Source organism: Cajanus cajan, chromosome 1 (genome assembly GCF_000230855.2).
Source record: "Cajanus cajan strain Asha chromosome 1, NIPB_CcT2T_4, whole genome shotgun sequence".
Lineage (NCBI taxonomy): Eukaryota > Viridiplantae > Streptophyta > Magnoliopsida > Fabales > Fabaceae > Cajanus > Cajanus cajan.
Window position 1 is genome coordinate 15,228,179 of NC_138517.1, and position 27,146 is coordinate 15,255,324.

The window sequence follows — 27,146 nt, forward strand, 5'->3', positions numbered from 1 at the left end:
TTCCTTAGTCACCCTTGGCTAATTCTCCAAGTATTCTTGACCACTTTTGGCCCACTAGCTTCACTTACTAGCACTAGTATTCTTGACCACTTTTGGTTCACAAATATTCTTTCTATCAGCCTCTTCAGGCTTTACAACAAATGAGGGTGTTGAGTGTGTTTGCAACTCTCACAGAGAGGATAAGATAGTTTTACACTCACTAAGGTGCGTAACCTTAGTTTTACAGGAATAAGTGTCTAAGTGTTTTGTTTACTCTCATAAAGAGGATAAGATATTAACAACACTCACTAAGATAGGTTATCTTAGTTTTTATACAAATATACAGGAAATGCTTTGAGAAGAAATGCAGCTTATACTCTTTTATACTTTCTTTTTCTTATTGCACGTGTTCTTCGCTTTTTTTTTCCTACCTTGATACTTATAGCTCTTTTTGGTGAATCTGCCCATTGTTCGGATTCAAATTTTTCCAATGGAGTTGAGCTTTATGTCGTTTGTGAGACCCCCACCTTTCTTTTTCCCATTTTCACCCTCACCCACTAATTCACTCTAACTCTCATTTCTCTTTACCCACTCTCATCTCACTCTCAATTTTTTTCACTCTTCTCCCTTGGATCTTTCTTGTGGCTGTTACAAGGTGGTGGAGTTGAGTAAAATTTGATTGCTAGCTGGTGTCGGACTTCCCTCTTCTCCTTTCCAGTTCATTCAAGCCCTTCTTCGTCTTCCCTTTTGTTCTTTGCGGTCCCGAGGCTCGAAATCCTTGAACCGAGGTAAGGGAAGTTAGATTTTGTTGTGGTTTGGCTGAAGATGAGTGGAGAAGCTCATTTGTTTACTGAGAATTGAGAAGTTGTGGTTGTGATTTTTCCAAGATTTTCGTGTGGGGGTTTTTCGAAGTTTTCGAAAATTTTTTGGGAAATTCTTGATTTGTGATTGCATGTACAAAAAGGTGGTATTTTTGAGCTGCTGGATGAAAATGTGGTACTTTGAACCGTTTGCATGTGGATTTTCTGTGGGTTTTTGCAGGTTTGGGCAAACTTTCAAACTTGGTGAAGCTGCAGCTAAGCTTCGCGCTGAGCCCCGTTCTTCGCGCCGGGCGCGTGGCCACCAGGGGACTCCATTTAGGCAAGCCCGCCGAGTGCAATGATGAGTGCGCCGGGCGCGCTTGAGAATGTGGGTCTCTGGTTGGTTCGCGCTGGGTATGACTAGGACCGAGCTGGGCGCGATACCAGTTGTAACCTGTTTTGAGCTTTTTGATTTTGCGCTGAGCGCGACCCTTGTCGCGCTGGGCGTGAGACTCCTTGGGAATCTCTGCCTTGAGGTCGCTGGGCACAATTTGAATTGCGCTGGGCGCGAGACCAAGGGAGGTCTCTGCCTTCCCCATGCTGGGCGCGGGTCTAGGCACGCTGGGCGCGTGAGACTCCATGGAGTCTCTGCCTGGCATCCGCTGGGTGCAATTGGTATTGCGCCAGGCGCGGGTGAGCCTTGGGCTCTCTGGATGGTCCCGCCAGGTGCGGGCATGCTTGCGCCGGGCGCGATGGCCCCTAGTGCTCTCTGGTTGTGCAATGCTGGGCGCGATCAGGATTGCGCCGGGCGCGAAGGTGATGCTTTACTATATGCTGATAGATGTTGTAAAATGTTGTTTTATGCCAAATTGAGCTAAAATTGATGAATATACTGTGTTGATTATAGTTGAGGATGTAGAATTATGATGTTGAGTTGCACTAGATGTTTATTACTGAGCTGAGCCGTATTAGATGTATATTAATGAGTTGTGCCGTGCTGTAAGCTGTTGTTGCTGCATGCTATAAGATGTGTTGTGTTGTATGCTGATATAAACTGTTGTAGACCGTAAGACTGAGTTGTTGTAGGTCGTAAGGCTGAGTTGTTGTAGGAGATCTCCGAGATGATATGCGTGACGACGCATTGTGTGCTTATTGCTGTTTACGTTGTATAGTTGATGAGGTGTATATTGATGTTGTGCTGATAAGTTGTAGTTGTTCATATTTCATGTATATGTTTATATGATGATTCTTTTCACTAGCTTACCCTTTGTGGTTTCCATGTGGTTTGGACTGCGATGATCATACTATGTATGGGAGCAGAGCAGGGATATGTGGTGGCTAGTGGTGAGTCTGCAGCTGGCAGGCGGAGCTGATCCTTGTTGATATTTTGTTGTTTCAGCTACTTGGTGTAGTAGCTTTGGATGTATTTTTGTACATTTTGAATCTAGTCAGACTTGGACCATGTATATATGTATATTCTAGACACTATATGTATACACTTGCTCCTTTCTGTCTGGTTTTCAGTTGTACTGTGTTGTGTGTAGTGACCAGCCAGGTCGTTACACTTTAGTGGTATCAGAGCAGTTTGAGTCTAGTGGACCCTCTATGGGGGTGGTTCCTTTAGGCTTTGTTGTGCTGAGCTCTGTGTTGTGCTGTCTTGTTGTGTTGTTTGCTGTGCTGATTGTTGTGATGTTTTGATGTGTTGTTGATTGTGGTTTGGTTTAGTTATTGTATACTAAAGATGTTGTTACTTTTGTAGACAATGACTAGAACCAACAAGCAGATAGCCTGAGCCATGGAGATGATGGCTATGGCTATGCAACAACAAAATGCCTATTTTGCTAGGATGAAGGCTGATAGAGCTGCTGTTGGTGTAGCAAGGCCCACGGGGTCACAAGAGAGCCAGGATCTAGCTGAGTTCCGGAAATGCCATCCTCCACAGTTCACGGGAGATACAGATCTAGAGGTAGCTGACCGCTGGATATGTGAGTTGGAGAAGATCTTTGCTTTTCTGGGATGTTCCCTAGAGAAGAGGTTGGCATATGCTGTGTATATGCTTGTTGGAGAGGCCGAGCATTGGTGGAGGGGTAACCATCACATGCTGACCGCTAGAGGAGTGGTTGTTGACTAGGAATGCTTCAGGAGGGTATTCTTGGAGAAGTATTTCCCTGAGAGTGTGAGGCATGCCAAGGAAGTTGAGTTCATGCGATTACACCAAGGAGGGATGACAGTTTCTAAGTATGCGATGAGATTCGAGCACCTGGCTCGTTTCTATTCGCAAGGTATAGCCGAGGCCTGGAAATGCCGGAAGTTTGTTGAGGGTCTGAAATATGAGTTGAAGAGGGTGGTGGTGCCTATGGCCATCACCGAGTTTCCGACCTTAGTGGAGAAGGCGAAGATTGTGGAGAGATTAGAAGGAAGTAACCATGTGACTATAGTTGATGAGGGACCAGCTGGGTCCAAGAAGGGAGGTGGAAGTCAGAGGAAACCGTATGATAGGCCCCAACCACAGCAAGGGGGTCCTGTCATTAGGTAACCTGCTGAGGCTACTAGAGGAGGGGACATGGTGGAGGTGCTGCCCTTAGATGTTACAGGTGTGGTGGGCCCCATGTAATCAGGGATTGTCCGCACACTGTGAGTCGATGTTTCAGGTGTCAGCAGATGGGCCATGTGTCTTTCAACTGCCCCACCAGGAATAGACTAGAGAGGGGTACTTAGAGAAGTGATTTGCAGAGAGCTGATACTCAGAGGAGTAGTGTGCAGAGAGCAGATACTTAGAGGGGTGACAGGCCCACTACAACTGGTAGTGTATTTGCTTTGACAGGTGTCGAGGCTTCGACTTCTTCTGATCTTGTGAAGGGGAAGGGCAAGGCCGCTTTTAAGGATGTGATGTTTTTGTTTGACTTTGGGGCTTCCCATTCATTTATTTCCTATACTTGTGCTGCTATGCTGGGTGTGTCTGTGTATGACTTGGGGTTGAGACTGCTAGTGTCGACGCCCGCTTCTGCTTCAGTAGTTGCTTCTGAGCTGTGTGTTGGCTGCCCCATTGTTGTAAATGGGAAGAAGTATAAGGTGAACTTGATTTGTTTAGCTTTGGTGGATATTGACATAATCTTGGGGATGGATTGGTTGTCTACCAATCGCATCCTTATAGATTATGCCAATAGACGGTTGATCTTTCCTCAGGAGGAGGATGAGTTGTTGATTTCAGCTGGCCAAGCTGAATCAATGCTGAGGGATGGAGTAGAGTGTTGCCTTCTGCTTGCTACTGTGAGTGTGGAGACTGAGAGAGTCATCATAGAGATCGACGTGGTGCGAGATTTTGCTGAGGTGTTCCCTGATGAGGTGCCTGGGTTGCCTCCTGTTAGGGAGATGGAGTTCAGCATTAACTTGGTTCCAGGTGCGGGGCCAGTGTCGATGGCTCCCTATAGGATGGCTCCTGCTGAATTGGTTGAGCTGAAGGGTCAGTTAGAGGACTTGTTGGAAAAGCAGTTGGTGCGGCCGAGTGTTTCGCCGTGGGGTGCTCCGGTGTTGTTGGTGAAGAAGAAGGATGGAGGTAGTCGATTGTGTGTTGATTACTAGAAGTTGAATAAGTTGACCATTAAGAACAAATATCCACTTCCCCGGATAGATGACTTAATGGATCAACTGAGGGGAGCATCGATGTTTTCTAAGATTGACTTGAGGTCAGGCTATCACCAGATTAGGGTGAAGGAGGGTGACATACCGAAGACTACTTTCAGGACTAGGTATGGTCACTATGAATATGTTGTGATGCCGTTCGGTGTGACCAACGCCCCTGCAGTGTTCATGGATTACATGAACAGGATCTTCCGGCCGTTCTTGGATAAGTTTGTTGTAGTGTTCATTGATGACATTTTGATTTATTCAAGGACCTGGGAGGAGCATGGAGAGCACTTGAGGACAGTGCTGGAGATTTTGAAGGCGAAGCAGCTGTATGCTAAGCTTTCAAAATGTGAGTTCTGGTTGGATGAGGTGAAGTTCTTGGGACATGTGATCTCAGCTGAGGGGATTGCTGTTGATCCGGCTAAAGTGGAGTCGGTATTGCAGTGGGAGCGTCCAAGGACTGTCACAAATATTCGAAGCTTTGTGGGTTTAGCGGGTTACTGTCGAAGGTTCATTGAAGGTTTCTCTAAGATAGTAGCGCCTCTGACCCAACTGACGAGGAAGGAGCAGCCGTTCATCTGGACAGACGCCTGTGAGCAGAGTTTTGAGGAGTTGAAGAGAAGGTTGACTACTTCTCCTGTGCTGGTGTTACCAGATTCTGGTGAACCCTTTGACGTGTACAATGATGCTTCTCACCAGGGCTGGGGTGTGTGTTGATGCAAAACAGGAGAGTGGTGGCATATGCTTCAAGGCAACTGAAGAATCATGAGAGGAACTATCCCACTCATGACTTGGAGTTAGCAGCTATGGTGTTTGCTTTGAAGATATGGAGACATTATTTGTATGGTGCTCGGTTCAGCGTCTTTAGTGATCACAAGAGTCTGAAGTATCTGTTTGATCAGAAGGAGCTGAACATGAGGCAGAGACGGTGGATGGAGTTTCTGAAGGACTATGATTTCCAGTTGATGTACCATCCTGGTAAGGCCAATGTTGTGGTAGACGCGCTGAGTAGGAAATCCATCCACATGTCTAGTATGATGGTGAAAGAGCTGGAGCTGGTGGAGAAGTTCAGAGATTTGAATCTCTATGTGGAGTTAGCTCAGGATCACATTAGTTGTGGGGCGATTACCATAACTAGTGAGTTCTTGAGGCAGGTTGGACTCAAGCAGTTACAGGACGTTGAGCTGGTGAAGCTTCTTGGTTTGCTGGGAACTGAGAAGGCTGTTGGTTTTGAGCTGGGCGGAGATGGAATCTTGAGGTTCAAGGGAAGAATTTGCCTACCTCAGGATGCTGACTGAAGAGAGTTGTGTTGGAGGAAGGCCACAAGAGCAGACTTAGTATACATCCGAGTATGACTAAGATGTACCAAGACCTCAAGAACACTTTTTGGTGGTTTGGTATGAAGAGATAGATAGCTGAGTATGTGGCAGCCTGTCTGATCTATCAAAAGGCGAAGGTGGAGCATCAGAAGCCGAGTGGGTTGATGCAGCAGATAGAGATTCCAGAATGGAAGTGGGATAACATTACTATGGATTTCATTATGGGGTTACCTAGGTCAGCTAGGAATAGTGATGCTATCTGGGTGATTGTTGATCGGTTGACCAAGTGTGCGCACTTCTTGCTTGTCAACATCAAGTGGTCCTTGGAGAAGCTGACACAGTTTTATGTGAGGGAAATAGTATGGTTGCACAGGGTGCCTTCCAGTATTATTTCAGACCGAGATCCGAGGTTCACTTCTAGATTTTGGCAGAGTCTACACCAAACTCTAGGCACGAAGCTGAAGCTGAGTTCTGCTTATCATCCGCAGATGGATGGTCAGTCAGAGAGGATTATCCAGTCCTTGGAGGATTTGCTAAGGGCTTGCGTGTTAGACCACTTGGGTAGCTGGGAGGAGGTCCTAGCGCTGATGGAGTTTACTTACAATAACAGCTTTCATGCTAGCTGATAAATCATAATTTGATATGTATATTTTCCTTCAATTTATCTATTTTACATTCCATTCATGGTTAATTATAGGATTTAGATAGATATGTGTGTTGTTGGGCTAAATTGGAAAGTTGAGAATTATTATTCTAAATTCTCGCTGTTTTTGGGCTGATGAACATGTCTCGGTTTTCAGGGCATAACGTGGGCTGTGGTGATCCAATTGGAGTAAACTCGGTGGCCCGGGAAAGCTAAGACAAAGACCTAAATATTTGCAGAAGGCGCCGTCGGCCAATTCGATCATCTAGAAGGTCTAATTCGGTGGACAACAACTCGGTGCGGAAAAGAATATGGAATCCAACTCATCCCACCAACTCATCCCACCAACTCTCCCATTTCGTTTTGTCTAAGCTTTTTCCATTATTTTATATTTCTTATGTGTTATATGAAGGCTATAAATAGGCCTTCACTCTCCCATTGTAAGACACCCCTCAATACACCTTCAAATAAGTTACTCTTGGGTGTTCTTCTACCTCCCTTCTCTTTGTTTTCTTTAAGTTTATTTTCTCTCTTGTAGTTGCAATTTATGTTTTATTGTCTTCTCCTTTTGTATGCATTTTAGTTCTGTTCTTTGCCTCCTCCATGGAAGGCTAGGTTGTAATACTCTTTAACTTGATTTAATGCATTTTCATTTTCCTTGCATTTTCATTTCATTTCTATTTTAATGGAAGGCTAAAACCTTTGGGTTGGTTTCTTGTTATGGATTGTAATCTCTGTTTGAGGTTGTGTATGTTTGTATGTCTCTGTTCTACTTTGTTCTTCTTCATTTAACCTCTATATCAGTATGTCCATGCTTAATGGGCTATGCTTAATGACACAGTTGCTTAATCTGTGAAGAGGTTGATGTTGTATACGTTTGCTTAATTCGTGTAGGGAAATCTTGAGTTAATCTTCGCTTAGTTGGTTAACTCGGATGGAACAAGGATTAAGTGGTTAATAGAGCAATCTTATTGTGAACCAAGGATAAGAGAGTTACAATCCAAACAAGAAGCCAATCTATTTTACTTGTTGTGTTATCTACATTTTATTGTGTTATAAACTTAAATCTGAACAACCAAATTTCCCCCCCCATTTGGTGTGTTTAAGCCTTTGGCAGATAAAAATGGTCCTTGAGAGATGACCTAGGACAACTTCCTAGTACTACATTTAATTGTTTTTATTTGACCGGATACGACTTCGATCACTAGCATTGGGATGGCGTCGTTTGAAGCCTTGTATGGCAGGAGATGTAGGACTCCTCTATGCTGGTATCAAGATGGTGAGTCAGTGATTGTGGGACCGGAGCTGATCCTACAGACTACTGAGAAGGTGAAGTTGATTCAGGAGAGAATGAAGACTGCTTAGAGTAGGCAGAAATCATATGCTGATAAAAGGCGTAAGCCTTTGGAGTTTGCCGAAGGGGAGCATGTGTTTCTGAAGGTGACTCCGACATCTGGTGTGGGTAGAGTGTTGAAGGCAAGGAAGTTGACACCGAGGTTTGCGGGTCCTTATCAGATCATACAGCGTGTGGGTCCGGTTTCTTATCGGTTGGCTTTGCCACCATCTCTATCAAACCTACACGATGTATTTCATGTATCCCAGCTGAGGAAGTATGTTCATGACCTGAGTCATGTGGTGGAGCTGGATGATGTGCAAGTGAAGGAGAACCTGACTTTTGAGAAGTTACCGGTAGCTGTAGTGGATCATAAGCTGAAGGAGCTGAGGGGCAAGTCCATTGCTCTGGTGAAAGTGTTGTGGGATGCAGTTATTGGTGAGGCTACTTGGGAGGTGGAGCAGCAATGCAGGGAGCGGTACCCTTTTCTTTTCCCAAGTAAGTCTATTTTCGGGGACGAAAACTCTTGTTGTTGGGGAGGTTGTGAGACCCCCACCTTTCTTTTTCCCATTTTCACCCTCACCCACTAATTCACTCTAACTCTCATTTCTTTTTACCCACTCTCGTCTCACTCTCAATTTTTTTTCACTCTTCTCCCTTGGATCTTTCTTGTGGCTGTTACAAGGTAGTGGGGCTGAGTAAATTTTGATTGCTAGCTGGTGTCGGACTTCTCTCTTCTCCTTTGTAGTTCATTCAAGCCCTTCTTCGTCTTCTCTTTTGTTCTCCGCGGTCCCGAGGCTCGGAATCCTTGAACCGAGGTAAAGGAAGTTAGATTTTGCTGTGATTTGGCTAAAGATGAGTGGAAAAACTCATTTGTTTACTGAGAATTGAGAAGTTGTGGTTGTGATTTTTCCAAGATTTTCGTTTGGGGGTTTTTTAGAGTTTTCAAAAATTTTTGGGGAAATTCTTGATTCGTGATTGCATGTACAAAAAGGTGGTATTTTTGAGCTGCTGGACGAAAATGTGGTACTTTGAACTGTTTGCATGTAGATTTTCTGTGGGTTTTTGCAGGTTTGGGCAAACTTTCGAACTTGGTGAAGTTGTTGCTGAGCTTCGCGCTGAGCGCCGTTCTTCGCGCCGGGCATGTGGCCACTAGGGGACTCCATTTAGCCATGCCCGCCGGGCGCGCTTGAGAATGTGGGTCTCTGGTTGGTCCGCGTTGGGCGTGACTAGGACCGAGCTGGGCACGATACCAGTTGAACCTATTTTGAGCTTTTTGATTTTGCACTGAGTGCGACCCTTGTCGCGCTGGGCGTGAGACTCCTTGGGAGTCTCTGCCTTGAGGGTGCTGGGCGCAATTTGAATTGCGTTGGGTGCGAGACCAAGGGAGGTCTCTGCCTTCCCCACGCTGGGTGTGACACCCTTACTACCCCAACACATATATAAAAAAAAAATTATAATACATTTAAGAAGGTTAAATTTTCTAAGTTGGTAAAAGGGTTCACATAAAAATTCGACAATCACATTAATAGAGATATAAAACATAAAACACAAGAGTTTTACAAATTGTTTTCAAAACAATATTACAGTGCCAAATACACATAAATATTTCATCCTAGAAATCCTCTGCCCCGATGTCACACTATCAGAGCATTCCCAGAATTTTAACTGTTGGCATCCTAGATGCCACTCGTAGCTGGATCTTCTTCTCCTAAAATATCCACAGTTTATACGGTGAGAAAAGAAAATATCTATATGCAAAGTACATACAAACACATCACAATATAATCTCATAATAACTCATTATTTAATAAAATATTCATAAGCATTTATCTATATATATATATATATGTGTGTGTGTGTGTGTGTGTATCATAATTTATCAACCATTCATCATATTCACATCTCAATTCACAATTACATCAATCCATCACAATCCACTTGAACATTACAATTCATTCATAATCCACACAAATTTCACTATGTCAAGGTCACGCTACCCTTTTTCCAACCTAGGGCCGTGCTCACCCCTGACATAACACTGTGCCAAGGTCACGCTACCCTTTTTAGTAGCCTAGGGCCGTGCTCACCCCTGACATAATACTGTGCCAAGGTCACGCTACCCATCAGCTTAGGGTCGTGCTCACCCCTGGTCATCAGTACCATAATCACATCTCATTCACATCTCAATCACATTCCCCACTTCTCATTTCATAACTCAAATTCACATCACGTACATAATTCCACATCACATACACATCACATACACAACAGATAAGCCCAACAAAATGAGGGTTTACACACCCCTTAAGCAATTCATATCAAGATCATCCATTCTTAACGAGTAATATAGCAATAATAAATTATAATAATCAATAAGATAATCAATTTAATATAACAGTAAAATTTATAATTATTCCAAATTCTAGTTCACAGCATTTATGATTTCTTCTTTCTTCCCAGATCATTATTCCTACAATTTGGCATATCTATAGACCTCAACACATAATTTCAATAGAACTAATGATTCTTCAAATAAAATAATTATAAAATCATAATCCTAAGAAATTCTTCCTCTACCCAATTCCCTCATGTACTCTACATATAAATAATCCCCTTTTCCCCCGTACCTGGATGAATAGTAACTTGAGCAGAACCTTCTCTTCTTAGATAGGGACCAGAACTGTAAATAGACCAGAGCTTCCTCCTATGGATTCCTCTTGGTCTTCAAAGAGAAGAAGAGGAAATGAGAGAGAGTAGAAGAGAAGAGAGAATGAGAATTGAGGGATGGTTTGCAATGGAGAAGTGAAGAGCTATTTATAGCCTTCATAACACATTAAAATATAAGTAAAATGGGCTTAGTGGAGTAATATGAAATGAATTAGTGGAGTTGGTGGAGTTGGTAGAAGAATTAGTGGAGTTATTGGATGAGTTAGTGGTGCTGGTGGATGATTTAGTGGACACGTTCTTAAGAACGATGATTTAGACCTTCTAGATGGCAGAATTTGGTCAGGTGGTCTTCATGAAAGTTTTAGCCGTGGCTGTTATCTTTTCAGTCGTTTTGGAATCACCGAAAAAGGATGCGTATAACTCCAGATATGACCGTTGTAGTGAATAGGAGTCAGGCTGCCAGCGTGAGTCAAAGCTGTTGCGGTGTTTAGAATATTTAACATGGTAGATAAAGGAATTTGAAAATGGTTTATTCATAACAGTTATACTATTTTCTCTTAGCTTTCCATTGATACAAAGTTTGCATCATTTGGACAACCACAGACCGAGTTATGCCCCAAAAACCGAGGCTTGCCAGTCAGCCCTGCGAAAACGATTTTAACAAAAAGAAAGTTTTTCAACTATTTAATTAAGTCCATTAACACACCTATCTTTCTAAAACCTACAATTAATCATAAATGGAGTGTAAATTAGCTACAATTGAAATAAAAGATAATCCTCAAATTATGACCAAATACTATGTAATAATAATAATAATAATAGTAATTACCATTTTGAAAATTGGGATGTTACACTGGGCGCGGGTCTAGGCACGCTGGGCGCGTGAGACTCCATGGAGTCTCTGCCTGGCATGCGCTGGGCGCAATTGGTATTGCGCCAGGCGCGGGTGAGCCTTGGGCTCTTTGGATGGTCCAGCCGGGCGCAGGCATGCTGGCGCCGGGCGCGATGGACCCCGGTGCTCTCTGGTTGTGCCACGCTGGGCGCGACCAGGATTGCACTGGGCGCGGAGGTGATGTTTTACTATATGCTGATAGATGTTGTAAAATGTTGTTTTATGCCGAATTGAGCTGAAATTGATGAATATGTTGTGTTGATTATAGTTGAGGATGTAGAATTGTGATGTTAAGTTGTACTAGATGTTTATTGCTGAGCTGAGCTGTATCAGATGTATATTGATGAGCTGTGCCGTGCTATAAGCTGTTGTTACTGCATGCTGTAAGATGTGCTGTGTTGTATGATGATATAAACTATTGTAGACCGTAAGGCTGAGTTGTTGTAGGCTGTAAGGCTGAGTTGTTGTAGGCCGTAAGACTGAGTTGTTGTAGGCCGTCAGGCTGAGTTGTTGTAGGTCGTAAGGCTGAGTTGTTGTAGGAGATCTCCAAGATGATATGCGTGACGACGCATTGTGTGCTTATTGCTATTTACGCTGTATAGTTGATGAGGTGTATATTGATGTTGTGCTGATAAGTTGTAGTTGTTCATATTTCATGTATATGTTTATATGCTGATTCTTTTCACTAGCTTACCCTTTGTGGTTTCCATGTGGTTTGGACTGTGATGATCATACTATGTATGGAAGCAGAGCAGGGATAGGTGGTGGCTAGTGGTGAGTCTGCAGCTGGCATGTAGAGCTGATCCTTGTTGATATTTTGTTGTTTCAGCTACTTGGTGTAGTAGCTTTGGATGTATTTTTGTACATTTTGAATCTAGTCAGACTTGGACCATGTATATATGTATATTCTAGACACTATATGTATACACTTGCTCCTTTCTGTCCGGTTTTCAGGTGTACTGTGTTGTGTGTAGTGACCAGCCGGGTCGTTACATCGTTGCAGATGGAGGCTTATTCATGGCTATGTAAATCTTCTCATTTAATGCATTTGATCTTGTATTAAATGTTTGTTGGTATACGTGAAGTCTTTTTGTGTAGTTGATTACTCCAATGTCTGACTTCAATCATGATCTAGGCATATTTGTACTTTTCTTATCAGTTTAGCTGCTGAGGTGCTGTCTTTTTCTAAAAAGTAGGCATCTTTTCTCTAACGCACGTAACTTTGACTTGTGAATCCACGCTTGCCTATTTTTCTTCTTTCTGTATTCACATTTGATGTCCTTTTGTGTTTCTTGTTTGATTTCATTCAATGTGATTAGTGGGCTTTAGACGTGCTTCATTATTTTCCGACTGCATCTGGATACACATTTTAATTTTGATTTCTTCGTCTGGTAGTGATGACTTTGTTTGCTTGTTCGTTTGGCTCTATCTGATGATTTTGCAAACTCATGTTGATGTTTAGCTGACTTTCGTCTCATATGATGCTTGTTTTGGTCTTGCATCTGGTTTCTCATGCTCCAGCTGATAGATTCGTCTTATCTTCTATTCGATTTAGGCATTGATCAACCTTAGTCTTGATACAAGTTTTGCTAACGTCTGATGTCTTGTTCTATTTGATTATGCTTGATCATATTTGTCCTTTATTTAGGAGTGATAAGGTGGTCTGGTGGTAAAAGGAGGTGGTCCTGGGGCTGGAGGGATAAGGCAGGATGGAGGTTCGAGTCCCCCTAGGACCCAGCGGAGATAACTACTAATTACTAACTACTAACATTTGCCTATCAAAAAAAAAAAATATTTGTCCTTTATTTTTTCAGAACTTATTGTTATTCATCTGAAACACTAATACACATGTTAGTAATAACAATATGTATTATATTTGTCATATTCAAAACCTCGGTAGAAATTGCGAATGCGCTTCGTCTGACTTAACAATTCACCCCTCAAGTTTAGAGACTATTGAGTTTGATAATGGTGAGTAATCTGATACCAATTTAGAATAGTTAATTATAGGTCTAACTTAATCCTATAATTATCATCCATTTATATACACTTTAATTATCTTATTTTTGGTCGATGTGGGACTTAAGTTTTTCTAAATAAATAATTGTTGCTAATAATAAATTTTGGTGTGATATAAATACATTTTTAGTGGCCATTATATATTAATCATTAATATTTTTATTAAATGATAAAATAAAAGTAATTAATTTATTACCACTAAATAATTATCGGTAATAATCAATTTTATTGTAGTGTTTCCAATAACCTCGTATAAATATCACATTTCGACATCCTCAACACGACAATAAAAAGGTAATAGATGTTGTTAGAGAGACATTTTGGGAACGAATAATATCTGAGAATAACTTTTTAAAACTCATAACAGACATAAAAATATTACATTTCCATCTTCTCATTCTTGGGAATTAATTTTTAACCCGTGAAACAAACTTCTCCTTGGTAATTTTATTTGTGTAAGACATGTGATAAATATTTTTATAATTAAAATTTATAATAAATAAATAATTTTAATATATAAACTATATTATAACTGAAAATTATAATGAATAAATATTTTACAACTTATAAATTATATTATAATTGAATTTATAATAAATGAATATTTTAAATTGTAAATTAATGTTTAAATTTATGATCAATAATTTAAATTGTAATATAATGTTATTTTAATTATTTATAATTTTTTTATAGATTTAAATATGTGTTTAGTCTCTCAAATTTAAGGTAAATTTTTTTTGGTCCCTCAAATTTAAAATTATTTTTTTAGTCTTGTAATTTTTAAAAATCTTATTTTAGTCTCCCAAATCATTAATAACATATTTAAAAGTGACAGATTAAGAAAGTTATGTAGCAGCAACAGAGTTTAATGTGATATTTTTATTAATAGTGACACTAGTATGTAGATTTTATGTGACAATATTTGATAAATTCCTGAACAAAATTTGAATATAAGAACTAAAACAACAGTTTTAGAAATTACAAAGACAAAAAAATTATTTTTAAATTTGAGAGACTAAAAATAAATTTATCTTAATTTGAGGGACTAAAAACATATTTAAGTATTTCTTATATAAAATATTAAAGCCCAGTTTAAAAATAAAGATAAAAAACCAAATTAAAAGTAATAAAATATTAAAAAAAATTATAAAACACTTTCATTGAGAAAAGCTCCTTAAAAATACCCAACAGAAAATATTATTAAAATTCTCATATCGACTAGTATGTAGTCAAAATATAATATATAAGTAAAGGAAATCCTTTTCTTACAAATAGAGTTTGTAGATTTAAGTTAGGTCTTAAGTCCTAATGATTTATTGTGCTTATTCAATAATTTTTTCTTGAGCTTTTATCGGATTATTTGCAAATGTTTGATATTGCAAACTTCATGCTCTTATTCAACCCTTGGTATAAGGGAAGTATGTTGGAGATTCTAATTCAACTAGTAGTTCGACCAAAATAGTATATATAATTAAGTTGGAGATAACCCTTATCTTATAATTAAGTTCTTTTGTGAGGTTAAGTCATACTGGACTTAATATTATTAAACAAATATTCGTAAATATTAGATTCTATCGTAGTGATTATTGTTGGGCATATCAGGCTGCCCACTATCAAAATGTTATTAAACTATTTACATATATGTAGTCTTGCAAAATTTGTGCTTAAGATGTTCATATCTCAATGTGAGACATGTATTGGAGATCCTATGCCAATGATAGGACCAAAATAGATTGTATATAAGTGGGAGGATAACACTCACCTTAAAAATTGATTTTGTAAGATTAAGTTAAGTTCAAATTCACATTTTTAAAATGATATCAGAGTTTACCTTAATAATTATTGTTAGTTCACCTACTACCGAGTTGTCTAATAAATATTCAGTCTTATAAACTTTATATTTTAAATATTCAATGTATCTTCTACATGAAAGATGTGTGATAGAGATTTTAAAATATTGACTCTAATGACTAAAATAAAATATATAAGTAGAGAAATTTTTGAAAAATGATTTCGTTCTATAAATTATTTTAATTTTATAGCAATAGAATTTCAAAACCTTGTGATACCAAGGAACTTTCCACCAGACATGAACATAATGAGGCTTTTTGGCCATTATAAATAAAAAATTAAAATTACTAAAATAAATTAAAGGAAAAACTATTTACCAAACTAAATATTTTTGGCCACGTAGGAAAGAAAGGGAGAGAAGAAAACGTAGGCACTGGTGACAAATTCCAGAAAATGTCAACCAAGATAACGTTTTCCTTACATTCATAAAGTTTTTGACCAATTAACGCAGAAGAATCATGCAAAGACGCAGAAGAATCATGCAAGGGAAACATTTTTTGTCTAACATTTGATCATAAAGTACATTTGAAGCAAGCCAAGCAAGAGAAGATACATGGAAGCGAAGAAGGAAGGGTTTTTGAAGACCATGTTGAAGATCTTCAACACCAAGCACCATTCTTATCACGTTTGGCGCCATCTTGGTAGAGAGCATCAAGCTCTCCAATGTTGAGCATCACTTTACTCGCGCTTTACGCTAGCTTGATAGATAGCTCATATTTCTCCAGTAGCGGGTGCCACACTACCCACACTCGATGCCAACTTGGCAGAGAGTCCACCTTCCACATTTTGGTGCCCGTGCCTAGCGTGGGTCAGCATGCACCGACACCATTTTTATGACATAAAACTTTTGACTCACCTTTTCCCTCTCTCTTTTAGGGTTTGGATGCATTCTTCGACTTTGGATGAATTTGGGACATGGGTGCTTCTAGGGTTTTCTTCAAGATCTTCAACCTTTTCCTTAACTTTCCATCTTCCACCATTGATCTTATTTTCTTTTTGTTCTCTTCATGATAATGAGGAGCTAAGTCCATTCTTATTGAGATTAGATGTAACCAACTGAACTTTCATGTAATTTATATTATAATATATATGTGTGTGTGTCTTTCCATTTCAATGTAGTATTTTGTTTCAACTCTTAATGTTTGTTTTGGAGTGCTCAATCATAACTTGATATTTAAACCATTAGGCATTAGAAAATATCTTTTGTAATCTTGAATATGGGAACCAAGTACCTAATGGAGCTTGTATCTAGGAATAGAACTTGATCCATTAATTAATTTTCTTAAACCCTTTTTATTTGATACTTAAGATTTGAATAAACTAGTGGATTAAAATTAACATTAAACACGGAAGAGAATTTGATTGATTAAATGCATGAGATGAGTTCAATGAAGTCCAATCCCAATTGTAACATATCATATCATTTTTTAATCTCAACTACCTTATCATTTGATAAAATACCAAAAAAACCTATATTTTCTCTTTGCATAGTTTTTATTTCTTTACCAACCAATATCAATTAATGAAATATTTTTTTGTCTAATTTAGTTATAAATTATATTTATTATCGTGTTAGAATAAATAACAGAAGTATACAAATAATCATTTGCTATCATATCTTTTGATGCTATATCAAATCACAAATGAGAAAGACTTTGTTAAAAAGTTTCTTGTTATAAAATTAAAACTATCCAAATATGCAACTGTAAATTGAATAATAGTTTTATTTTTGATGTTATTTGATTATAAAAATTTAATGACTAGTCATTTTCTAACTTAAATTTTTATTTATTTATTTTAATAAAATGAATAAAAAAAATAACAGATGTCATTTTTTGATAAAATATTAAAAAAAATGAACATACAACAATTAATAACATTAAAAGAATAACAATTTTATCATTAACATTATTCTGTGAGAATTTAATGACTAGTCATTTACTAGCTTAAATATTTAAACAAGTTTTTTTAAAGTGAAAATAATAATAAAAAAAGCCTTTTCTCATTTATAAAAAATAAAAATAAAGGATAAAAAAATTCTTATGGATAAAATAAATATTTGTAAAGTTATATAATTTTGCAAAATTAATTAAAGATATTATTTTTAATAGGCGTTATAGAGTATTAATACTTTTCATACACCTAATTGATTTTCAAATCCAACTCTAATTTTAAAGATCATTTTTTCTTTAAATAATTTTCATTGTTTTGCCTCTCAAAATAAAATATTAGTGGTGATTTCATTTAAAAAAAAAAAATTGTGTCCTTCCTGTCATAATTTTGGTCGTGACATTGGATATTAAAAACATTGAATTTTCAATCTTTGTTTACTTGCAAATTGGCATTTTTTTTACTAATAAAGATGATATTTGGTTTCAATTATTGTCATTTAGATATGGTCTCTTGTCATAGGTTCTATTAGTAGCAAATTCCAATGACATCATGCTCTGTTTAGTGGATGGATATTTGTTCAAAGGATAACAACAAGTGTGTGTGGCTTCTTGTTGGTTTTTTTCAACTCTGGGTAGAATGTAGAGATGGAAAATATATGAACTTTTGGCATGATGTTTTTGGATAGGTAATTCTTTTGAAAGATGCCTATTTTAGGTTATATAAAATATCTATTGATAAGATGCTTTTATTGGTGATATGGAGGAATAGATAAATGATATAATTGGAAGTGGAGGAGGGAACTTTTTTGTGTGGGAACAAGAAATCATGTTGGAAGTCTCAAATTTATTGTCTTTTATTTTGCTTGATAAGGTTGATGAATGGATTTGGAAGCTTGATAAATCTCAAATTTTCTGTAAAATATGCATATAGCTTTTTGGTTTATGAACAAATGTCTGTGAGGAACCACAACATTTCAACCAGAATATTCAATGAATTTTGGTATACCTCGATTCCTTCAAAGGTTTTGGCATTTTTAAGGAGATTGCTACTTGACAAATTACCTTCATGCTCTACATATTGGTTCGATGAGGTGTCATTCAAGATGTGTTGGAAGCTCAAAGCATCTTTTGCAATCTACATGAGAAAATAATTAATCACTTGTTCTTTTCTTGTTCAATTGCTATACAAGTTTAGAGATCCATGTATGGTTGAACTGGTTTTTCTACTTCCATTTCTTATTTTAATGAATCACATTATCTATATAACTTAGTGGATTGATAAAAGGGAAAGATAAGAAAAAAAAATCATGAATGGTTATTTGAAATGTTTTAGTGTGATCAATGTGGTTGATGAGAAATAATATTGTGTTTCAAAATGAGTCTTTTGATTAGTTTAGCTTGATAGACCTTGTTAAGCTCCGTTCATGATCTTGGTTTCTAACAAATGTATGGGAGCTCAGATCGTATTTTCGGATTGGTGTATTAATCCAATAAGGTGCTTTCCCTCTTGATGTAACTTGTTGGTCCTTTGTTGTTTCACTAGAATATGTAGTTGGTAATTAATTTGATTTTGCTTATAAAAAAAAAATATTTGAAAGAAAGATATATTCCCCAATCTTAATAAAAGAGAGAACATTTTTATCTAATTAATTTTAAAATTTTATTATTTTTGTCTAAAAGAATTATTAATTAAATAAAAATATTTTAATGAAGATATAATTAATATATAAGTATAATAAATAATTAAAAAATATATATAGATATAAGTAGATAGTATAAAATGGACGGTACCTATTGGGTCATGGGTTAATAAATAATTTAAAAAATAGCCTATATAAACAAAAGAATCATAACAACACTAATAATTTTTATCCTGACAATGTTTTATATCACACTCCTACTTTCACTATTTTTCTTTTCAAGCATTTTATATTACTTTTTAGTTTTTTTATTTATTTATAAAGATAGTTCCATTGAAGATATTGTCGAATATTAAACGCGGAATATAATATATAGGAAGGGATTTAAATTTTTTTGTTCATTCTTTAATTAGAAGAAAAATAAATTTGGTATAGTAAGGAAATAATGTAATTGAAAAATGTGAATCTAACAGTTGAGATTAGCGAGTCTCTCATATTTAGTTGACGTGATCTCAATCATTAAACGATGATTAGACAACAGATATTTTCCAACTTCATCAAGTGCATTCTCCATAATTGTTCTTAATTAATTCAAGTCTCTTGTTTTTCAAGCATTATAACTTAATTAATCCAAGTCTTTTATTGTTCGAGCATTATAACATCATGATATGCACTCGAACTATGTATTACTTTCCTTTTTCTTTTCTCTTTTCAAAAGGAAAATAGTGCAAAGGGGCCACTAGTTTATATTAAAAATTGCTATGTAGCCATACTTGGTAGGTGTAAAACCCAAAAAAAAGAGAGAAAAAAAATTAAGGCTATAAAATATGGGAAGCTATATGGAGAAGGTTCTACTGTTCCAGCATAAAGAAAAATAAAGAAAAGTCACCTCTTTTAAAAACTAGGGTACCTTTTCTTTCTTTATTTTTTAGGGGTATTTCCCTTTTACAAGTGAGAGAATACTTAAAATCTATTTAGATACATGACATAAGCACTTTAAGAGTTTTTTTTATTAAAAAAATTCTTTATTTTTTTTGGTATAAATGTTCTAAAAAAACACTTTTAAATTTATATCAAAAAATATTCTTAATCTAACTTGTGATATTGCGAGCATCACTAATTAAAAGAGTTTTCTTTTACACAATGGAGATATGACAGAGAAAATTATTTACACATATAAATGCATGATGTCTAACATCATATTAGAAAGGTTAAAAACCTATTTTAGTCTCTTATAATAATTGTTTGTTTTAATTTAGTCCCACTTTTATTTTTTGTCTTAATTTGGTCTCAAATAAATTAATTGGTTTTAATGTCGGACTTCCGTCTAAATTATTTAAACGGAGTTAACTGTTGGTCACGTGGATGCTACGTAGATGCATAGATGGATGCGACGTGGATGTCAAATGCCTTGAAAACACCTAGAACTAGAACGACCCGTTTTGAAACCAGAATGGGTCGTTCTAGATGCAAAATTAACACACCACCAGTACATCAAAACGTCCTGTTCTGAAACCAGAACAGCCCGTTCTGGTTTCAGAACGGGCCGTTCTGGATTCAGAATGGCTCGTTCCAGAACGCCAGTTAAATGAAGAATATTCTATATTAATTTTATTTAAAAATATAATAATTTTGAAAAATATTTTTTTATGGTAAAAATTTTAAAATTACTTATTTTTATAAAATACAATTGTCTTATAAATAGAGTGATAACTTTTTTTTTTCTCTTTCTGTCTGAAGAAATATTTAAGTGTCACTTTATAATTTTTTTGCAAATTATTTAAAATTAGAGGAATAAAATGATAAAAATTAATAGGATAAACATAATAAAATTATTAATTTGTTTTCTTTTAGTGTCCTCTAAATTTTTATACTCATTTAAAACAAAAATATTTTATATGTTAATTTGAATTAATTTAACGTATGATTTTTAATTTTTTAAAATTTTTTATAAATTTGATCTATACATGAAAAGCTTTTTAATTTAACAATTAAATTTTTAAAAATTTGATATAGAACATTAATTATTAAGTAGAATAAATATATCAAGACTTACTCTTGAAGTAAGTAAATTTTTTCTTCATTAAAAATGAAGATAATTTTACCACAAAATAAAAAACAATTAAACAATAAAATAAAATATATAAAAATATTAATGTATTTATTATATTAAATATAACAACATAATTAAAATATAATTAATTATATATATTTTATAAAATTGTTAATATTTTATATATAAAAAAAAGAATGAAAAAAAATTTAGTGGGAGCAAGTGCCCCCACTATGATTAACTTAGATTCATCCCTGCATGTGGTTGTGTGGTGAAATGTTAGTCTTGTGTATCCTCTTCCTTTACTTCAGGTTCTACCTCTTCAAGAACAGGTTCTTGTTGTTGGGATACATCGTTAATGACTTCAAGAAAAAATATCATGTCATTTCATCCTTTACTGTATAGTGTCAATTTGGTAGTAAATGGTTCACTTTAGTTTGACTAACAATGAAATAAAATCTGCTACTATTGTCTTTAGTGATACATTGCATTGTCCTTAATGATACACTGTATAACCCAACTGTTTAGCAATTGAAGTTATCAATTTCCATTGACAATATTATCAAATTCAATGTTTGAAATGCTTTGTACCAAATCCACGTGGATGCCACGTGGATGCTAATTTTTTTTAAAACACCTGGAACCAGAACGGTCCGTTCTGGTTGCACTCTTGGTGTGTTAATTTTGCATCTAGAACGCCGTTCCAGGTGCAAAATTAACACACTAAGAGTGCAATCAGAACAGGCCGTTCTGGTTTCAGAACGGGCCGTTCTGGTTCCAGGTGTTTTAAAAAAAAATTGGTATAAGACTAAATTGGGGACCAAATTGAGACAAAAAATAAAAATAAGACTAAATTGAAACAAACAATTATTATAAGGGACTAAAATATTATTTTAGCCTATTAGAAACGATTCTGGTTTAAGTAAATAAAACGACCCATAATCCAAAAATGAAAAACACTTGGAACATAACATATATATTCAGCAAAACCGATATTAATATTTAAAACAATATTCTTACGAGTACGTTGCATCTCAATGATAAAGGTCAAATCCCATATTCTCGATTCTTTTTCATTTTAATTTATGTTATCATGCGCATATAGTAATTAAACATGTGCAAATTATCATCAAAGGAATCACATAATATTTAATTGAATAAAATTGGAAAAAGAAAACAGCACAAACGTTTTTATACATCATATTCAATACTATTCATACCTTACAAGGAAATTTCTCGGGCTGAGGCATAATTTGGAAGCTCGTGAAAAGTTATCAAACTTTTTCTAGATTGAGGTATAGAAATTAGGTTAAAATACTTATTTTACTTTATAGTCTTCATAATTTAAAATAATGTTTTTTTAATTTTTATATTTGTTTTATAAAAAAATTAGTTTCTAAAATTTAAAATAGGTCTTTTTAATTTTTATATTTATAATTTTTTAATCCTTTTAATCTTTATCATTATTTTTTATTTTTTAATATTTCTATTTTGTGTTAACTAATGTGATAAACATCTTCAATTTTGTAACGTTAAAATATGAGTGTCTCAACAATGGACGTGGTAATTGAGGATACAAAAGAGACAAAAAGTGTCGAAAGATATCATTTAGAATAACTTTAATAAAATATCTTTATTATGTCAACACAACAGAGATAATAACATTACAAAAAAAATGTCAGAGACTAAAAGGATTTTAAAATTGTAAAGAAAGAGATTAAAATTATCTATTTTAAATTATAAAGACTAATTTTTTTTTAAAAATAAATATAAAGACTAAAAAATTTATTATAAACGATAAAGATTAAAATATAAAGTAAGTGAAAGTATAAAAAGTAAAAAATATTTTTTTTTAACAAATAACTAAATCTATTAGGACCTGTACCTGATGACAGCCGACCAGACCGAACACCTCTAACATAGCCGATCACACCGAAGAGATTTACCCAATACCACTCGGTTGACTTAGAACAATAGGAGTCGGTCAGGTCGGCTCGCAAGAACCATATACTCGGAGACACAGAATTAAACCAAGCGAATTAAGACAAGATTAATTTACTTAATACACCGATTTATTCCCTAATTTCCTGGGGCCCATTCCCTAATCACGGCCCAACAACAACTTGTATAAATAGACCCTCAACGAGGTATGTAACTAACTTTAACTACCGTATTTAATACGCCGATCAGTTACTTGAGCGTCGGAATGTCTTTTGCAGGCTCCTCCCCCTTCTCGGACTGCCTAGAGCGGAATGAGAAGACCTAGACCAAGGACCAATATCGCGACGACTCAGATAATCAAGGTGTGTCTCCTAATACAGGAATATTTGGCGCCGACCATGGGACCGAAGAGACTTTTTCAGCCCCTTTAGACTTTACCGACTGAGACGAAGACATGGTAGTTACGCGCAAAAGACCGTCGACATTGGCCTAACCACCCCATAACCCCGAACACAATCCCGGTATGACCGGGAAAGAACGGTACCCATATGGAATGCCTCAAACGCAATCGGAGCCTACAACACAAGAGGGCCAATCGAACACCGAAGCCCAGTCTGACCTCCACGATGACTTGCGCTTGTTGCGCGAGGAGATGGCCGCTATACGAAGGCAGAGAGAAGTCGATGCCAGGAAGTTGGCCGAGCTCCGTCGATAGAATGCCGAACTCTAGAGTTTGAACAAAACATATGTATCGTCCACTCCCACTCTTCTAGAAGAGTCCGCCTATCATGCTCCAACCGACCAGGTCACCCGAACACCTGCTACCTCCTTGATAAGCGGCAAGGCTGACACCGTCGCTAATTCCTTGAGACACCCATTCTCCCGGAGGATAATGGAAGCCACCCTTTTGGACCACTGGAAGAGCATGCCAATCGAGAAGTATGACGGGTCGATCGACCCCGAGGAGCACTTGAATGTTTTTTGGACGCAAGTCACCTTCTCGACTCAAGATGACTCCGCGTTGTGCCGAATATTCTCCACGTCATTGAAAGGAAGGGCTTTGAGCTGGTTCACGTGGTTACCGAGCTCCTCCATCGACTCATTCAGTGAGTTGGCGTCTCAATTCACCCTGCAATTTGCGATAAGCAAGCTGTTCAAGACAACCTCCCTAGCATTGGCGGGGTTCGACAAGAGAAGAAGGAAAGTTTGAGAAGCTTCATGGACTGATTCAACAAAATTTCCATGGAGATCGACGATCTCAACCCAGCCGTGGCGATGGATCGACTAAGCACTACCTTGAGGCTGAGGCCATTTATGAACAGCCTGTGCAAGAAACCGCTCGGAGATATGAATGATCTTCGACGTCGAGTAGAGAAGTACATGCAAATAGAGGAGTTGGCTGAGACTAGAAATTAGGCCAGGGTTGATAAGGGATATAGCTGACAAGAACCCGGCCAAGATCTGGTGAAAAAAGGGAATGCCGAGCAATCAAATACCCATCCCTCGAAGGGACCGCGTTACACAGCTTACACCCCACTCAACGCGAGTAGGGCCAAGGTATTGGAATAGGCTCTTGCCTCCGAGATCCTCACTATGCCAAAACGGGCAAACACTCCTCCTAAAGCAGACAAGGCCAAGACATGCCGATATACCATCGAAATAGAGGGCACTCGATATTGGAGTGCTCAGCACTTAGGGACAAGCTAGAGGACCTCGTTAAGCAAGGTCACCTGAGGAGTTTCATGACCTCTCGAGACCGCACCCCAATGTTTGATCACCACTAGGCAGCAAAGGAGAGATCCTACCACCCTCATGAAGCATGCCATGGGACGAGTCGTCAACGCAGATGCCGGTCAAGGAACGGAGGGATCAGTCAAGATATCCCTGGGAGGATGACGAACAGTCGAGGAAAGTGATCATCACCATTGCCAGAGGCTTCGCCGTGGGAGGCTCCACCTCTTTGGCGCAGAAAAGACACCTCCGGGCGGTACGGTTTGTGAATGTTGTGGAGCACCCGAGGACTCCCCAAATGCCTCTGATAACGTTCTCTGATCAAGATTTATGAGGCGTCGACCCCGTTCAAGACGATCCAATGGTGATTTTGGTGGAAGTGCCAACTGCATAGTGAAGAAGACCCTGGTCGATCAAGGGAGCTCTATAGATATTCTATATTGGAACACCTTTGTACAAATGGGAATTCTAGAGGAGAGCCTAGAACCGTACAACGAGCCACTAGTAGGGTTCTCAGGAGAAAGGGTGATGACACGGGGCTGCATTAACTTATACACCCGTTTTGGTTTTGACCAGTAGACTTTCTGAGAAGTCAAGATCCGATACATTGTGGTGCATGCCAGCACGTCCTACAACATCTTGCTAGGGCGACCATCCATTAACGCCCTCGGAGCCATCGTCTCCATGCCTCACCTGTGCATGAAGTTCCCATCAAGGAATGGGCAGGTGATAACCGTCCACGTCGACCAAAAGATAGCTAGAGAATGTTACTTCTCCAGCTTGAAGATGACGCCCCTTCCCGACGCTCCTGTAATCAATAGTGTCAATGTGGTAGGATAGGGAGTGACGGATAGCATCGACCTTGACCCCTGGCTCGGTGAGGAGGAGCACCTGAACAGATCACACATGTTGGTTCCTAACTAATCACGGTTGAGATAGGCTAGGTGAAGCGTATCGTTCGCGACAACAAAGACTTGTTTGTGTGGACGGCAGCCGATATGCCCGGGATAGACCCAAAGTTCATTTTCCATCGACTAGTTATATGCCGAGACGCCCGACCTGTGGCTCAAAAGAAGAGGAAAATGGGTGATGAGAAAAGAAAGGCCGCGAACGTCAAGGTGCAAAAGCTATTGCAGGCCGACTTCATAAGGGAAGTCACATACACCACATGGTTGCCCAACATAGTTTTGGTAAAAAAGGCGAGGCGAAAGTGGAGGATGTGTACCGACTACACCAATCTCAACAAGGCTTGCCCTAAAGACGCTTATCTACTCTCCTGTATTGACCGACTTGTTGATGGTGCATCCGGGCACTCTATATTCAGTTTTCTAGATGCATACTCTAGTTACAATCAGATAAAAATGCACCCATGCGATGAAGAGAAAACGGCGTTCACCACCGAGGCCGCCAACTTATGTTATAAGGTCATGCTATTTGGGTTGAAGAATGTCGGGACGACCTACCAGAGACTAATGGATAAATTTTTCCATAAGCAAATAGGAAGAAATATTGAAATTTAGGTGGACGAAATGGTGGTCAAATCCAACTCTATGACCGAGCACATAGCCGACCTAGGTGAGATCTTGGGTGAGTTGCACAAGCATAGTATGAGACTTAATCCCTAGAAATGCAAGTTTGGGGTCAAAGGTGACAAATTTCTGGGATTCATGCTATCATCTAGGGGAATTGAGGCCAACTGAGACAAATGCAAAACGGTATTGGAAATGAAGAGTCCAAGCAACCTCAAAGAGTTGCAACGACTATCCAGGAGGTTGGTTGCCTTATCTCGATTCTTGCCCCGCCTAGCCGACAAAATCAGCCCTATGACGAAGCTCTTGAGTAAAAGCTCGACTTTTCTTTGGAACGAGACATGTGAAGCCGCATTCATGGCGCTAAAAATGACTTTAGCATCACCGCCGATCCTTACGAGACCCGACCTCTCAACCCCGCTTGAATTGTACTTGGCTATCTTTGAAGAGGCAATCAGCTCGATCTTAGTCCAAAATAGAGAAGGCGGCCAAATGCCTATATATTTTGTCAGCCGACTATTACAAGACCCTGAGACCCGATACCAGTTGATTGAAAAGGTCGCACTCGGCCTAGTACACACTTCCCGAAGCCTCCGACACTATTTCCAGAGCCACAAGATCATTGTACGCACTGATTGCCTAGTTTCCAAGGTCTTGGGTAAGCTCGAACTCGCCGGAAAGATGATGGCTTGGTCAGTTGAGTTGTCTCAATTTGACATCATCTTTAAGCTGAGAGGGCCCATCAAAGCCCAATGGCTCGCAGACTTTGTCAATGAACTCCATCCGCACGACAAGTTCGAGGAGCATTGGTGGACTCTACATGTGGACGGTTCCTCGAATGGTCAAGGAAGTGGGGCAGGGGTAATTTTAGAAGAGTCGAGAGGGATAATCCTGGAACAATCCTTACGATTCTGGTTCAAGGCTTCAAACAATCAAGCCGAGTACGAAGCCTTACTGGCAGGGTTGAGGTTGGCCGAAGACATGGGAGCTATGAAGGTCAAATGCTTGACCAACTCCAAAGTTGTCGCCGAACAGGTGGGTGATACCTTTCAAGTTAAGGACTACAACATGATGAAATATTACCACGCCTACCAGAAGATCAAGGCGAACTTCTAGGAGGTATCAGTAGCACACATCCCGCGCAAGAACAACACTCGGGCCGATCAGCTAGCCAGACTAGCCTCGAGTAAGAAGCCGGTACAATTGCGTACTATTATCCAGCAAGAG

General features: G+C 38.0%; 1 protein-coding gene and 1 long non-coding RNA gene across 2 annotated transcripts; one reads left to right on the forward strand and one right to left on the reverse strand.

The window, feature by feature from the left end:
• The first annotated feature begins 2,625 nt into the window (after nt 1–2,625).
• LOC145949553 (uncharacterized) lies at nt 2,626–8,857 on the forward strand. Its single transcript, XM_083059685.1, has 9 exons — nt 2,626–2,813; nt 2,922–3,311; nt 3,431–3,489; nt 3,604–3,851; nt 3,966–4,109; nt 4,851–4,926; nt 5,062–5,112; nt 5,837–5,960; nt 8,773–8,857. The coding sequence occupies exons 1-9, from the start codon at nt 2,626–2,628 to the stop codon at nt 8,855–8,857; spliced, it is 1,365 nt and encodes a 454-aa protein (XP_082915811.1).
• Nucleotides 8,858–9,201: 344 nt separating this feature from the next.
• On the reverse strand, nt 9,202–10,756 carry LOC145958423 (uncharacterized). The gene is made up of 2 exons (XR_014434196.1): nt 10,332–10,756; nt 9,202–9,412 (listed from the first exon to the last, which is right to left on the reverse strand). It is a non-coding gene; the product is annotated as an uncharacterized LOC145958423 (long non-coding RNA).
• Between the last annotated feature and the right edge of the window lie 16,390 nt (nt 10,757–27,146).